We start from the raw sequence: 16880 nt of genomic DNA on the forward strand, positions 1-16880 counted from the left end.
GGGGTCTAACCTTTGATAATGATAACAGCTTGATTATTCAGAACCAGCCTTCGCTATGTTTTAACATACCCTTTTAATGACCAAACTTTTGTGTGTAATTGTGTCACAATTGTGCAAAAGAACTCTTTCAGAACTGAAGCCACATTTAAAACTCACCCCATCTCCCTCTTTCATGAAGTCCTTCCTGCAGATGTGTGCCATGATGCCTGTGGCCAAAGCATCCCCCATTACATTCACCATGGTGCGGAATCTGTCTCTGTAGAGGAGAAAGACATTTGAGAGTATGAATGAGTTGAAGATTTTGGCCAAATGAAGAGGAGATGAAGAAGATGGGGCTCATGTGTTTTTGCCCCGGTATGATTAGTTTGGATCTGTTAGACAAAAGTGACAGAAGCAAACACATATGCTACTTACAATGCCCAATCTACTGCAATGATGAGAGTGATGTCATCGGTTGGCAACCCGACGGATGTTAGCACTATCACCATGGTGACCAGTCCGGCTTGAGGTATCCCTGCTGCACCGATACTGGCTGCAGTTGCTGTGATACTGGAGATTTAGGAAGTTGGTATGATTACAGAGAGAAACCTGATGTCAATTAATAAACACAAACAACTGTATGTAATGTAACAACTGAAGAGAAATAATGGTGTTGACCCTCAAGAGAGGTTCCGGTGGGATGTCATGAGAGGCCAATACTTAACTAAACGTCACAAGGGAATGCTATTTTTAGTCCTTTTTCACAAAGGGTATATCTTCACTCCTCTCTTCCAATTTCAATTGTCTATCCATCTATTTTTCTCTCTCATGGTACTCCAACCCTATATTTTTTTTGCCAGAAATGTATTGATACCATATTGTCTTTAAATGTTTTGCCATTGTGCCAAGGAATTTGCCTGATGCATTGGCAAATACTTTCCCAGAGTTAAAGCCACTATGAATAGAATTTGAAAATGTCTGACTTTGGCTGCCTTTAGTGGTAGTGGTAGACAGTCGACCAGACCAGCTCAGTATCCTAGGAATTATGTCCATATTGGCTGATTTGTGTCCCATCATAGACTTGCAATTAGAAATCCCTGTTTTGTTAACTGTATATACATATTTGCCGAGCTAACAGTCTCAACATCAACCACTTCAAACTCAGGTCCATTAATCCACCGCCTCCAGCACCAGTTTTGATAATAGGTGAGCCACTTAAACTTGTGGAGAACTTCACTTATTTAGGCAGTTTTATCAGCAAGGACAGCAAAGCCCAGACTGTTTTTCCCAACTCTTCAACATCTGGAAACCCAAGTAATGTCTAAAAACAAAGGTCCATCTATCTAAGAGTTACGTCAAGTCCATCCTTTTGTATGTTGAATGCCAACGGGAGACCAAAGTTGATTTAAAGAAAGCCTTGAATTACTGCCCCACAGTTGTATGCCTGCCTCCAAGTCAAGTTTCAGTTTACATCCATGTATTGGCTAAACAGGTACACATGTAATTCAATCAATCAAACTTTATTTGTATAGCACCTTTCATACAGGTTAGTGCAGTTCAAAGTGCTTCACATACAGTGTGTCTGACAACACGATAAGACAGAAGTGTAGACCGTAATAGAATTAAATAAAATAGATTAAAATTCAGAACAAAGATTAAAATGATGATATTAAGAAAAAGATTAAAATCTATTATAATACTCATAAAATAGAGTTAGATAAAAGCTAGACTGAAAACTGGATAAAATATTTAAAAAGACAAAATAAAAACAAATAAAATCGATAGGAGGGATAAGAGGGATAACAGCATTAATCTTGGTGTTGGTAAGCACTTGGGCCGCAGAGTTCTGAATCAGCTGTAGCTGATTTAGAAGTTATTTTGGGTAGAACAGACAGGAGAGCATTACAGTAGTGCAGCTCAGATATAAAAGCGTGCATTAGAGAGAGAAATGGTTGCACTTTCGTAATATTTTTAAGGTGATAAAATGCTGTTTTGGTGATAAACCCCACGTAAGCTTTAAAATTTAGGTCTGAGTCACACCAAGATTTTTTGCTTGTTGGCTTGGGGTATGTCCAATGGAATTTAATTTTGCGACCAGTTTCTCTCTTTGAGCTTTAGAACCTATGACTAAAGTTTCAGTTTTGTCCCTGTTGAGCGGTAAAAAGTTTTGTGATGTCCTTACATCAATATCTAAAATACATATAAAAAAGGGAATTGATTGGTCCTGTGTCATCCGGAGACACAGCCACATAAAGTTGTGTGTCATCGGCATAACAATGGAAAGAGATGCTGTGTCTTCTGATGACATCCCCAAGGGCTAACATATATAGATTAAAAAGAAGTGGCCCTAAAATCGATCCTTGGGTAACCCCACAGATTATTTTGGAGGTTTTGGAGATGTTATTATCAATAGCAACAAAAAACACTCTGCCAGACAGCAGAAGCAGCACTCAGATCAAGTACCGACACTGACAGTTTTTTGGCATCCAGATGGATCCTGATGCATCCAGACTGAAACATTTCCAACTTATTGTTTGAATTAATAAAATTGATTAATTCAATATACACAAGTTTTTCAAAAATTTTACTTAAAATGGAAGATTGGAGATTGGTCTATAATTGCTGGTTATGGAGGGATCAAGGCTACTTTTTATAAAAAGAGGCTTCACAAGTGCAGTCCTAAATGCTTGGGGAATACGCCTCATTGCATTGAGTGATTAAAAATTGTAAGGACCTCTTCAGACACTGAATTAAGAACATTTTTAAAAAAGGAGGATGGAATTGGGTCAGTGGTGCATGTGGAAATTTCTGCATCAACCAGGCTAAAACTGTCTAGGGCTTCACAGTGTATGGTGGGCGGTGTTTCTTCAGCTATTATAGTTTTTTGCAATTTTCTATGGTATGTTCCTCTTTGTAATTATTTTTTTAATTTTGAGTGGTGCGACAGCATCAAGGGCTGAGGCCAACTTATTGTTAAAAGCGTCAAGGAGACTGTCAGTTGAGGAAGGAATAGATGTGAGGTCACTTCAGGAGTAATACAACGTTTAACACTTTCGATAGAACTTGGCAGTGTACAATAAAAGGCATTAAAAATACACAGTGGTGGTCTGAGAGAGCCAAGTCAACAACGGAAGAAACATTTAAATTCAATCCAAATGAAATTACCAGGTCCAAAGTGTGACCTAGATTATGAGTTGGCTCATTCACATGTTTAAAATCCATACATTCTAATAGATTTAAAAAGTCCTTCACTTTATCTGTCATATTAACAACGTGTATATTAAATCACCAATTAAAACTGAACTATCATATTTAGCATGATGAATGTGAGAAATTCAGAAAACTCCCAAGAAACCCAAGAAAGTAGAGAGACAGAGTTTTGGTGGTCTGTAGATTGTTACTGTCAACAATGGCAGCTGACAGTTCAGAGTTACTGCATTATGCTCAAAACAAGAAAACACTCCAAGGTCAATGTCTCTACCCTTTACAGTTTCAGTGAGTATTGCAGCTGATCCCCCATCTTTCCTACCTTCTCGACAGGAATGGGAGAACTCATAATTTGCGGGACAGCCTTCTATAAATGTTGCTGGTCTAGCTTATTGTCAGCAATAAGGACATTTATTCAAAATGATTTGTTAGATAATGCTCTTACATTAACTTGATTACTATGTAAAGATGGATTCTTATAGAGTGTATCTGTCAGCAGGCAGACACGGGACACGGAGGTAAGTACAATGGCGAGGGAGTTTATTGTAATACAAGACAGAATACTGGGTAAAGCAAATACAGTGGAGACGAGGGGCTGGAGCTAGGAAAGTCTATGAGTCTTATCTGATTATGAGTAGTTTTTCAGTCCACTGGAGGAGATGGGAAACAGGAGAGCCAGGAGTCGAAGACACACACATAGGCTGAGTGGAGTCCAAAGTCTTGGGGAAGCTTCAGGCAATACTGCAGTCGGGTTGAATCTCATAATAGGTTTGAGACCAGACAGTGAGTGAACTGAGGGAGTGTGACTTTATAGTGTGGGGTTGGTGATTGGTGGCAGGTGTGTGATCAGTACTCAGGTGAGTGAGATCTGTTGATTGCAGTGGGTGGAGCTGGTGGTGTCTGTGTTGGCTCTCTGACAGTATCTACACAAAATGTGGTGCTTTTGTTTTCTCCTGGTATTTTTAGATGAAGATGAAACTGCTCTATGAGCTGTACGTGAAACTCACTCACTCACTTACTCACTCACAGTATCATGATTAGCTAGGCGCGCTCCAATACGTTGTTTGCTGTGACGTGATTCCAATGACGCTTGAAATTCAGAATGAGGCAGTAGGTGAAAGGCAGAATGGACGAGATGCAGGAAAGCCCATACTGTGCTAGTTATTGTTTACTCATTGTGTCAAAATCTGGAATTGCCCAATTCATTCTTAAATTATGGCTAAAAACCTATTTTGAGGTCACAGTGACCTTGACCTTTGACCACCGAAATCTAATCAGTTCATCCGTGAGTCCAAGTGGACATTTGTGCCAAATTTGAAGAAATTAATGATTTCTTCTGATCATCTTCTGATCATCATTCACTTTCAGATATTTCCCAAGACTGGTCGGATGCTTCAGCTTGATGTGTCGTTTAAAAAATCTGTGACCCATCAGATTGTGTGGCCCAAAACACGCCATGCCCGGTGCCATTAAACACAGTGAACGACGCTCACGTTCACATTCACATTCATTAGTTGCAAACATGCAACATACATTCAGTTCACCGTTCACCAAAAACATGAGCATGTTCAATGAATGGTGCTCTTTGAGTGTGTTCATGCACAACACAGTTTGGGGGGACGCTCAACACGCGGCCGTGGATAGGGAACAATCATTGGGGCCCTATGTCTCAATTTCAATTCAAGTTGCAGATTTAAAAACTCAGAGGGATTTACCTTGCGGTGATAGGCTTAATCAGCATTGTGTGAACTTGTTTAGCAAAGGGTTGAATGTAATGGACGTTCATTTATATGTAAAAGTCCCTTACTCTAGCTTTAAGTAAGTGAATAAGGTTTGTTAACTGTAATCATGATCTTTCCCTAACCTTAACCAAGTGTTTTAGTTGCCGAAACCTAACCATACCTAACCATAGTTTATTTTGCCATAACCTTTATCTTTCCATAACAGTAACCATACTGAAGTTGCCATGTGCAGAAATTGTAAAAATAATTTTTTTGTAAAAAAAAACATTACCATGGGGCATAAAACAATCTTAATTGAATGCCATTGAACGTAATCCTGAGTTTGCAGGGTCATCCAATATGAACACTCATGTCTGGCCATAGGGTTAGGCATTGGGCAGACAGCAATGCACTCCAATGCATCCTGTTCCACTCTAATCCCCAGGATCATACCCAGGAACACTGGGATGGGATGTCACTGCGGTTGCCTCATTTTTCTACAAACAAAAACGCATGTCATCAGAATAATTTGAAAGATATTACATATACACATATAAAATTCTATACATAGTGGCTTTAAGGGGAAATTCATACAACATAATCCATAATTGAAGTATCTTATTCTCAATTTGTTCACAATAGAATAAACTAATAATGTCTCCATAGCCACTGTCCACCTACATACTGATTAAAAGCATCTTCTCTGATGTTAAATGAAAGAGCATAACAGTAGAGATTGAGGGGAGTGTGAACTACATGTTGGTGTACATTTGATATCTGCTGCAGATCCAGAGGTTGAGGATGGGATGATCCCACCACTCATCACAGCATGATGGTGAGGGGGTGGGGGGAGGGTTGGGGTCAGAATTCCAGCAGTGGCGTGACTGGGATGTGGTGGTTTATTGAGGCCACATGGCTCTTTTCAGAGAGAGATAAGCCGATAGTTTCAATCTACAGTTGCTATATGGAATTATATAGAAAAACAGACAGTGGCAAATATAGGGTAAGTTGGCAACTGTTGGACAAAACAAAAAATCTGTAGGTACAGGTACATCTAAATATATAATTTTGGGAGTCAATGATCACGACACAACAGTAAAACATTTGTTCTTGAATGCACCAGGCATGTCAAAAACCCGAATATGCTCCATTAGTATACATGCCAGCCAAACACTGTGGGAGTCTCACTGGAGAATCACCGTTGTGTGTTTTTCCTCAGTGTGAAAACATTAACAAGGAAAACTTAAGTGTTAAAACTTAATGTTTTAACACTTAAGTTTTCCTTGTGTGCATTGGTGATAATGTCTAGTGGGAAGATTAGAGACAAGTGACACTGGACTAAGTTCAAGATTCATTCCCCAGTATTTCAGAATTTCTTACATACAGAACATCTCCACAATATTTTTTTTATTCAAGACAGGGTGAAACACAGTGAGTATCATTGTTTGATTGATACTTAAAACACATTGGAGCCTGCCTGTGATTTGGAAAGACGATTAGTGTACTTTATCTTTTATTGCTTGCTAACGCTTTTATTTGCAGATTATTTTCTGCACACTGTATCAAATACAGTGTGTTTTCCGTAATCTGTAATTCAACTTCTATCTTCCAGCCAGGTCACTCCCAGTTCTTCAGCACCAGCAGAATAGGAGTCTCTCACTATGCCATATAAGGCATTGATTGATGTATCAGTATGAAACACCTGCTTTCACTTAAGAAATTAAAACGAAGAAATTAAAGAGATTCTTTCTAATTATATGATAGTTGTACTATCACGGTACTGGATAAGAGCCATAAAAAGGCCATCATTGTCAAAGAGATTAAAACCAGGACACCTAAAGGCATCAGTATGCTTTAACTGAAGTGCTTGTCAGATGGTCAAACAGTGTCTGAAATCCACATCTCCTCCAGCTGGACATGGCAGGGCTGTTCCACAAACTGACAACCCAGCAATCATGCCCACTTCGCACAGTGAAGCCAAGCGTGCTGATGAAAGAAAATAGGCAGAATTTCTTCTTCTCGCTTAAGCACTCTTTTTTCATTCTTCATACAACTACTTCCATCACTTTTTGTGTGTAAAACCGAGTGTAACATGTTCGAGGAGAGACTGTCCGAAAAAGATTTTTTGTGTCTGGCACCGCTCTAAAAGTGCATATCCATCCATGGAAATGTCAGAATTTTGAAAAGAAATTACCAAATTTCACAAAAAAAATGTTTTATGAAAAGTTGATGTATCGAAAAAAACAAAATGCAACACAGTGCAATGGAAACAGACGTAAGTGATTAAATCATGACATACATGAAGCATGTGACTTATTAACAACTAACAACTGGACTAGCTGACCATAAGAGAAATATGATGGAATCCAGAGCGTCTGCTGCCCGAGGGTTTACCCCAATAAGGGGCAGCAATTTTTGTCACTATGAAAATACAGGTGGCATAAGAGTGACAATAAGCCTGTCAATATTTAAATAGGTGTTGAAGCCAAATACATATCTAAGCCAAAGTCTAAGCTGAGGAGTAGCTTAGCCTAAATTTATTTTTCAGAAATGACTAAGGTTATTTACATCACCTGTTTCCCCTTGCTCTTCTTCTTTCTCTTCTCTGCCCACCATAAACAGCCACGTACTCTCTGCTGTCACTACCGCCCCCTTGTGGACTGATCATAGTGCTGCTATCTGGAGCCCGGATGCCTCTAGTGCCACCTTTAACATTCCTGTGGTAATTTCGGACAGGTCCTTAGTGCGAAACAGACACAGCCGACACAGCGACAATAATAACTTAATAAAGATCCGGGCCAGAACCCGACCTCCAGTCTCAACATCAAATCTGAACCAGCACAGACTTTTTAAGATGGCTCTTCTCAATGTAAGATCCCTCTCTAACAAAACTTTTATTTTAAATGATTTTATCTCTTCTACTGATTTAGATTTTATGTTTTTAACTGAATCCTGGTTACATCCTGGTGATCACGGTCAGCTGGCTGAATTGTGCCCTCCAGATTATGACTGCTTTAGCCGCCCTAGGGATTGTGGTCATGGTGGTGGCCTTGTTACTGTCTATAGGAAGCATTTTAAGTGTGACCTCATAGCTTGCAATGATTTTTCCTCCTTTGAAGTGCTCATGTTTAAACTTGGTGGCCCCCTCCCAGTCATATTTGCTATTATTTATCGCCCCCCTAAACCAGCTGGCTCCTTCTTGTTGGAGCTCCCTGAGTTTTTATCCAGTCTTGTGTTAAATTATGATAGAATTCTTCTTTGTGGTGATTTTTATATTCATGTTGATGACTCCCCTCATGCCCTTGCTGCTGATTTTTTAAAATATCACTAACTCTTTCAACTTTCAACAACATGTGTCTGGCCAAACTCATTCCCGTGGCCACACCTTAGACCTAGTCTTTAGTCTGGGCCTGAAAACCCCATCTGTGGAAATCAGGGACATGTTTATATCTGATCACCTATGCATTGTTTTTAACTGTGAATTAGAGGCTGCTAGTACTGTCTTGTCCCGCTCTAAGTACACACGTGTCCTTAATGAGCATAGTGCCTTAAAATTCTGTACACTGTTCAATTCTCCTGGCAGTGTGTTTCCTGATTCCTCCAACACCAACGATTTGGTTGATTATTTTAACTACCTGTGTTCTTCAACCTTAGATCTCATAGCTCCTCTTAAAAATAGACAAAACTCAAAGACTAGAAAACAGCCATGGTTAAATGACAGTATTTGAAGCTGTAAAAGGAAATGCAGAAGAGCAGAACGCATATGGAAGAAATCAGGTCTCCAGGTCCACTTTGTGGCCATGAAAGAGTTATTACGTCTTTATAATAGGATGGTGAAGGATGCAAGAACATGTAATTTCTCTGCACTTATTTCTGCCCATCAGCACAACCCCAGATTTCTTTTTTAAGACTGTGGATCAGTTAGTTAACCCTGCCTCTCCTTGTGCCTCTGCTGATTGTGATGCTGATTGTGAAAAGTTTCTTTTGCACTTTGCTGGAAAAGTGAAGTTAATAAGATCTGATATCACCCCCAATCCTGCCTTTTTAGATGTGGATCACCCGCTCAGGGATACTTTGAGCAATTTTTCTGCTGTTACTCTATCTGAACTAGCAGACATCATGTCTCTTATGAGAGTGTCCTCCAGCCCTCTGGACAAAATCCTAACTAGGTTTTTATTGGAAGTTATGGATTGTATTGCACCCCTTTTACAAATTATTTTTAGCAGGAACGCCCCCTGATTGGCAGGAATAGTGTTGTGTGGCTCGAGCCACTTTGTTTGTTTCTCATTTACAGAGCCAGGGCTGTGCACAAACATCAGATTGTTTTTCAGCGCACACACAGAATGGACAGGTAGCGGACCGTGAGGAGATATTTAACAAAAAGTGTATTGGATTAGAATCGATGACCCCACCTTTAAATCAGGGTTCAAGTAATTGGAGTAAGAAAGAGTGTTATCCTGGATATCCCTTCTATTCCAACACTCTTCTTAAAGCCTTAACTATATTAACTGTTATCACAGTTAATGAAAAAAGATTGGTCATTCCAAAGATGTTGGCCTGGGATGTTTATTTGGAGCATGCTCTCAATTCTAATGCGCCCAGCTGTGAGTTCCATCTAAAGACAGCGTGGCTCCCCAAGGTAAGACATTCATCAGTATATTCTTCCTCCTGCCTCTACTTTAGAGATGATCAGTATGATCAGTCATCTTCTGTATCTCCTTGGGAATCACCTGTATGGACTGCTGAGCCTGGTCGGAGGCTTTCCACTACGAGATTCAATCCTTGGTTTCAGTGGCTCGTTTTTGAAGTTTTTGAATATATTTGCCTGAAATATTCAGACAGTGGGTTTAGCTGCTCATCAATGACCTTTGATATGTTTACTGTGATTTCTTGGATTGCTTGATGAAGGGAAGGACCTTGCATCGTCTTACATCTGTTATGCTACTAATCAGGTCAGAAAATCACAGAAAACACAAAAAAGTTGTACTTATTTTAAAAAGCAGAGACATACAGTATATATGGTATAATGTTTTTCTGCTATTCAGTGTAAAGGATTTGTTGTCGTTGATATCATCGCTTTAAAATCCCAATGATATCTTTAACATGCTAATGAGCTTAGAAGCACAGATGGTATATAGCACGGCCCACTGACCTGATAGTGATGATCTGGCCAAAGTCCAGCTCGTAATTATTAACTTGTGCGATGAATATTGCTGCCACAGCCTCATAGAGAGCGGTGCCATCCATATTGATGGTGGCGCCCACAGGGAGCACAAAACGGATGATGCGGCGGTCAATGTGGTTGTTCTCTAAGAGGCACTTGAAGGTTATAGGCAATGTGGCAGAGCTGAGGAAGACAGAGAACATGACAGAGAGCTCAGAACATTCAAAAGTCTGGCAAACAATCGTTACATATCCTATTTTCTCCTGGGCACGCGTTTTAACAAGCGGTATCCATTTATGGTTTGTTTTGGTGAAAGAAACAATGAAAACTCTTACGAACAAAAAAGAGATGCAAAAATGTTTTTCAAGACATTCAGAATGCAGCAGATGCTTTTTGCTGATCTGAGCTGGCTGGTCACTGCAGCAGGCACTTACTCTAGCCTTGGCTTGGCTAAAAAAACACTAAATACTGTGATCACCAGCAGTGCAAGCTGAATAGCCTACACACTGCCTTCTCCAGTCTGCCACAAGAGGAAGGATTGATTTCACATGTAATTTTAAAAAAATGTAATGGACCATGCCAAAGTTTTTGTGTGTTTTAACCAATTCACCATAAAATCACATAACTTTACATTGCTGAGGAGCATTTTCAGAAGCATGTTGTGCTTTAGATTTTCAATTTGTCGCTTTGCTACCCTCCAGGCAGTCGGTGGTTTTCATTCATTCATTTCTGTATGGGTTGAAAATAAAACCAGTCCGAAATCGACCACAGTGAACATAATGTCTGCTAATGTGAACAAGCTAAAACATGCAAAAACACTGACACAGTCATTTAAATTCCCAAGTCAGAGCAAGTCAGAGGAGCTCTATTCCAAACTATCAAAAACACATGCAGACCTAAACACACACACAAATGGATAGGTGCCAGTCTAATGAAATGCGTGGAATGTTCATTTACATTCCCGTCTCTTCCCACACACACCAGGTGTTTTCTGATCTTCCAACGTAAATGGAAAGGTGCCAGTCTAATGAAATGGGTGCAATGCTCATTTACATTCCCATCTCTTCCCACACACACCAGGTGTCTTCTGATCTTCCAACGTAAATGGATAGGAAAGGAAAGGATACATATGTGGTATTAGGAGTCAGGGATATATCATTTTGATTCACATGTGAGAAAATAAATATCACTTACTGATATTTTCTTTTCACAACACATCAATATTAACAAAATCTGAGTTAAATGAATTGAGTTTGTTCTCCCTGCTGTCATTTCCTTTACCTGGAAGAGGTTGCCAGGGCGATGAGCAGGGCTTGCAGGATCCCCCGTATGTAAACAATGGGGCTCTTTTTGGTGATGAAGAAGTACATGGCAGGCAGGATGAACAAGCCGTGCAAGACAAGACCGAACACCACAGTGACGGCATAGAAACCCAGCTTTTTCCCCATGGCTGACGGATCACTCATCTCCAGGATCTTACCGGCCACCAGGAACACGATGCCAAACGGGAAGTACCTGGCAGGACGAGGAGTAGCTCAAAGTCAGCAACAGTGGCTGTGAAGTCTTATATAAGTTATACAATTGGTGGTGGATTGTTTTACACAGAAAATGATGAGCAAATGATAACTGTTTTAAGGTAAGACAGCTCACACTGTTATCTTGTATTTATGGCTTTTTAATGAATACTGCAAAAGTTTGTCAGCCTCTATGATCAATGCTTTGGTGATCAGTTTGATGTAGTAGAAAAGTTTTGGTAATGCAGGGATGATTGCCACATACACTCTAAAAAGTCATTTCTGAAAATGTCCATATATAAGCTATTATAACATTGTGTCGATGGGTTTTTGAACCATGTGCATCCTTTTTGTTTATAAAAGGGAAACCTGTCTATAGCCTCCTAAAGTAAAATAGTATGTTTAAAGAAATCCATACCATATAACAATGGCAACAATTCTAAGTACGGCCTCATTCAGGCTCTGGCAGAAGTTGACCAAAGCGCTGCCATTTGGCCCCATCCTTCCCAACATAATACCTGTGAAAATATACAGCACAATCTTTAAAATGAAAATGAAAGCATTTAAGCATTTTAATTTCCAATGATAAATTCTACTGGAAGCCAAAAGGTACACATTCAAATTCAGAGAAGAATTACACAGGTTTTACCCATGGTGGCGGAAAAAATAACAATTCCAAGAACATTCATTCCATCACTTGTTCCTTCTCGAGTGCGTATGAGCACATCAGGAGGTGGAGTCAGGTCAAGGGCGAAGTTCTGGATGTCAGTTCCATTATCATCCTGGATACCGTAGATTAGCGCTCGCCGTGTGGTGGACTCTGAATGGGCCTGACTCACCGTTGGCTTGGATTTCACAATGTACTCGCTACTTGTTCGATACTGTTGCCAGGGAATAGAAACAGAAGCAGCAAAATGCCTGCATTTAAGTCCTAAAAAAAAGCCTTTGTGTTTGAAAGTGCTGTGTGATATCAAAGGTCTTACCTGCTGAAATGTGGCCTGTACCAGATTAGATGGGAACATGTTGCTGCAATGCAAAGATACACAGTTAGAAAACACTCTGCTGTGTGCTTCAAAAAGGTTGAACAATTAGAATGCAAGCAAACAGTTAGATACTGTATGCTTTTAGGGGTAAAAAGACCTTTCCCCATCAGTTTAATAAGTGTTAATATGTAGGTTTTGTCTCCCATAAGTAACCCTATACATTACACTCTTTATTACACATATAATCAGATTCTTCCTCGCTACAAAGCTTAAGAGAACTCAGATGTTTTAAAGGTTCTTGCATTGGTGTAAATGAAATAACAATGAGTCACAGTTAGCAGGTTCCAGCTATGACATCCAAGTGTCTTGGACAAGCTAACATAGTACAGAGCAGGAGGCTGCAACGGCAATCAGTGCAGCTCTCACGCTGTAACCTCTCTCTAGGAGAGGTGGCGGAGACATAATTATTCACAAAAAACATAATGAAAACAAACAACAAAAGCTAAATGAAATCATTCTATCGTGGCTTCAGGGTAAAAAGTTCTCCTGCTCTGTAATTTGATACAATCCAGCGATTTACCCTCCTGTCTAAACAAACCAAATCATGCTGAAATAAACTGTACGCTTGCTGGTCTGCAGATGCTGAAGTTGTTCCAACATATTTAGAATAATACTTTCAAATGTTTTATAATACTCTACAATTTAAGGCTTCAGTTGGGTTCATTTGACTGAATCATATAACTGAAAGGTTTCTGCTGTGAGACAGTTTCATTTTCAGTGAAATTTGGTTTGTTTAACCAAGATCAAAACCTTGCTCCAACCTTATCCAAATATCTGTAGTTGCCCAGCCTAAACTTTAACTTTTATCCCTCATAACTATGGAGTTGCATTCCAAAAAGTAATTTTAAAAACCATCCACTGCACTCCACCCACCAGACACCCTGCTGTTTGGAGAGAGGGGGATGTATAAAATATGATAAGCTAGATCAGGTCTGACAATAATGGCCCAAACAGGCCATTTTATCTCTGCTCCTGTCTCTATTGAAAGTAGCATCAACAACAAAGCTGTACAAAATAAAAACCTAATTGCACACAACTGAACTGCTTAAACTTAGGTATTTTACTTAAAGCGAGGCTATGTCACTTTTCAGAATAACACATTCTTCCTCTTACTAATTAAAAGTTCAATTCATTAGCAATAAAATGCCACCTTGCACAATTCAATACACTCAAGGGATTTGCTGTTACAGCCTTACATGGTCTGGTATGACCATTAGACTGTGGAGGCTAATGTTAGCAAATTTAGATAGATACTGTAACTGACATTACTGAGCAAATTCACTGACTTTATCACTCTTCTCTACTTGTGCTACTAAATTTATTGTGCTATACTGTGTAACAGTAATACAATGAAATACCTTATTTGTAAAATACAACCAAACCATTAAGTGCTAACAGTAATCTTAACAAGATCTTAATCAGCCCTTAAACCAAACACATTCGATTTCCTGATATTAGGCCGATAAAATAACAAAGTATAACCTATTTATTAGGACGTTATTCAGTAAGACCAAACCACAAAATATAGACCTTAGATCTTATAGACCTGCAGAGTGTTCTGGAGACTCAGTGCCACCACTGCACAAAGCACAACAGATGTAGATTTATCCCAGAACCCAAATAAGACCTCGTTTTAATCTCACACCTGGTGACATTTGAACTGAGTCAAAGTAGGAGATCTCTGTCAAAACAATATGAAGCCACCCAAAACTTTTGACACAGATAAAACCAAAGAAAACTAATATGCTTGAAAAGTACAATAGCATTAACTAGCCATTTGGGCACAAAAGACTACTACTTACTTACAAACAAAAGAAGCCACTACTAGCCCTCTTAGAAAAATACTTGTGAGTATTAATTCAGGCTCAGATTATTATACAGCCACTTTTAGGCAATACTGCATTGAAATACTGTACAAAACTTAGGAGTGAACTCTTGTTCTTCCTTATGACTCAATTTCGACACAACAGAGACCCACAGTAAAATAGAATTAGAACTTTAAGCTGCACTAATCAATATTTTTATATTAACAATGGAGAAAATGACTATGTGTAATGTGAAAGGGGTCTCTAGTAGTGACATACCCACAGTGAGTTACCACCTGACTCTGCAGTTCACTTCAGCTCAACAGAGCGTTTTAGTTTCTTTCAGCTCATTGTTTTGATTTTACCACAAAACTTTAGTGTTTGGTTCACTCTCACCGCTCTTATAAGCCTTGTTTCCAGCAGCAGCAAGCAGAAAACACTGATGAACCCACTATGCGCTGCCTGCCCAAAACCAAACGGCACACGGACAGGTTTGTGACTAGCTGGTGAACACAGTGGCGCATTTAAAGCATCTAAGAAGGCATATTTCCCTCAGGAGCTGGCGGAGGCTACAGAGCTAGAGGGAGAGTGAATATTAGACTTACATTAATCAAGTGGTCAGAAACATGACTCCAAAGGAATGCTAATGTTGCTCCTGGTCTGCTGGATGTGTAAACAGGCAACCTGCTATCAGGTTTGGCATATCAACTGTATAAAGTGATAATATGTCAGTGTAGTGTTTACAGCTTGTCAGGTTTAAGTCCAAATATGAAGTGCAACTAATATTATTTTTTATAATTACTGTTAGAGTTTATACTGACTGCATTCTGAAGGTCACCTGCTGATCCATTCAGCCTGCCTACACAGCTCACTGCTGTCTGATTAATGGTCTGGACTAACCCCATTATTGCACCAACAGCATGAAATAAAATGCTTGGATTAGACTACCAAACAAATACTTGCAGGGGCACAATGTATAACAGGCATTAATAGTCCTGTTTACTGATCCTGGGTCTGAGAAACCGAGTGACATCTTCTATTAAAGAAGATTAAATGTTTTTCAGTCAACAATGAAGTCATCCCAGAATATGGGAACTGAAAAGCTTAAGACAACCAATGTTTTTAATCCTGTCTCGGGATTTGCGGCAAATCCACACAGTCTGAAAAACTAAGATGCTGTGAGGATGACGTCTGCTCTAGAAAGGTGTTATTACTTACTAAGAATTGATTTTATGTGAACATGGGAATGAGGTGGGCAGTGTGACAGTACTGATTGCTAGAATTTACATTCCATTCAGCTTGGCTAAATAAGATAAAAAGCCCCATAATTATTATTTTTAGATAAAACAAAGGGGCTACGCCCCAATACCATGCTCATGACGTAGTAATTCTAGTCACAAAGTATCATCTACATCTTCAGTAGAAACCAGTCAGCAACTAATCACCTCATAAACTAGCTAATCCAGTGTTTGGTCCAACTTTTCTAACCAGTTATGCCTGATATTATTCCTGTTCCATCATGTACAAAGCATACAATTATTTCCATATTCATTTCTACTGAGCTCTACATAAGTGTAACAACACAGTGTTTCTTGTCATATTTAGAAACCTGGATCAGTAAGAAAGTAAAACACTGTCATTTTTGATTGGTCATGAGAGTTTGTCTGCAGTCCTGGGAACGTACATCATTGATAGCCCTCAAACAATAGACTAACATATAAGTAACATGTTGTTTTCCACAGAAAAGTGCTGAACCACACCACTGCTACTGTGCCATCTGGAATCTCAGGAGGTTTGTCTCGTATGCAGAGCTGTTGCTTGTGTTCCCATCTTGTCATGTCAATGACGGCAGAAATACTTCCATGGGAACATGGAACATGCATGGGAATACATTATATGTATTTTCTTTGTATTGTTCTGTACATATTGGATATAACGTGTTGGACATGCTGTAAATAGGGTCATGTATTAGGGCCACTGAGAGGAAATCTGAACACCATGAGAATAAATTAAGAATATTTGGAGGAAAATGTCTTTTGAGAATTTAACAACCAAAATGTTGCATTTTAATAATCCATTTCCAACACCATTCTCCAGCTGCTCCAGCTGCTGCTTCAAGCCCAGTTAGGCCACTCACAAATCACAAACTTGATTTCATTTATTATGACTAATAGTGAGGCAAACCGCATACCTGAGAAATTCAACAACATCTAATTGTTGTTAATTAACAACATTAGGGTAGATCGAGCCCAATCATGCCCTTGAAAGGGAACTCACAAGGTTTAGTTTACTAGTCATGAGGAGCACTACTGTGAATACAGTTGTATAATGTCCTCTGTAGCTCTGCAGGGAAAATAACTGATGATGTCATTAGTTATCTCAGTTTAGGCTTAGAGACCACAGATTTGTAACAGGAAACCTGCATCATAAACTAGGGGCATGGAGTT

The 16880-nt window shown here is 39.3% G+C and overlaps 1 protein-coding gene across 3 annotated transcripts in view; it reads right to left on the minus strand.

Moving 5' to 3' along the window:
- Window positions 1-16880, minus strand: part of slc1a7b (solute carrier family 1 member 7b) — a 45646-nt gene that overhangs the window by 3659 nt on the left and 25107 nt on the right. For 2 of the 3 annotated variants that reach the window (XM_044199973.1, XM_044199974.1), the window contains exons 4-10: window positions 12569-12611; window positions 12235-12466; window positions 12004-12103; window positions 11353-11586; window positions 10060-10254; window positions 415-549; window positions 157-256 (exon numbers count right to left, since the gene is read on the minus strand). In XM_044199973.1, coding sequence (XP_044055908.1) covers window positions 157-256; window positions 415-549; window positions 10060-10254; window positions 11353-11586; window positions 12004-12103; window positions 12235-12466; window positions 12569-12611 — 1039 coding nt within the window. Of the gene's footprint in view, window positions 1-156; window positions 257-414; window positions 550-10059; window positions 10255-11352; window positions 11587-12003; window positions 12104-12234; window positions 12612-16880 lie in introns of all 3 variants that reach the window. The other variant, XM_044199972.1, reaches the window with a different exon arrangement.

This window comes from Siniperca chuatsi, linkage group LG6 (genome assembly GCF_020085105.1).
Source record: "Siniperca chuatsi isolate FFG_IHB_CAS linkage group LG6, ASM2008510v1, whole genome shotgun sequence".
NCBI classification, from domain to species: domain Eukaryota; kingdom Metazoa; phylum Chordata; class Actinopteri; order Centrarchiformes; family Sinipercidae; genus Siniperca; species Siniperca chuatsi.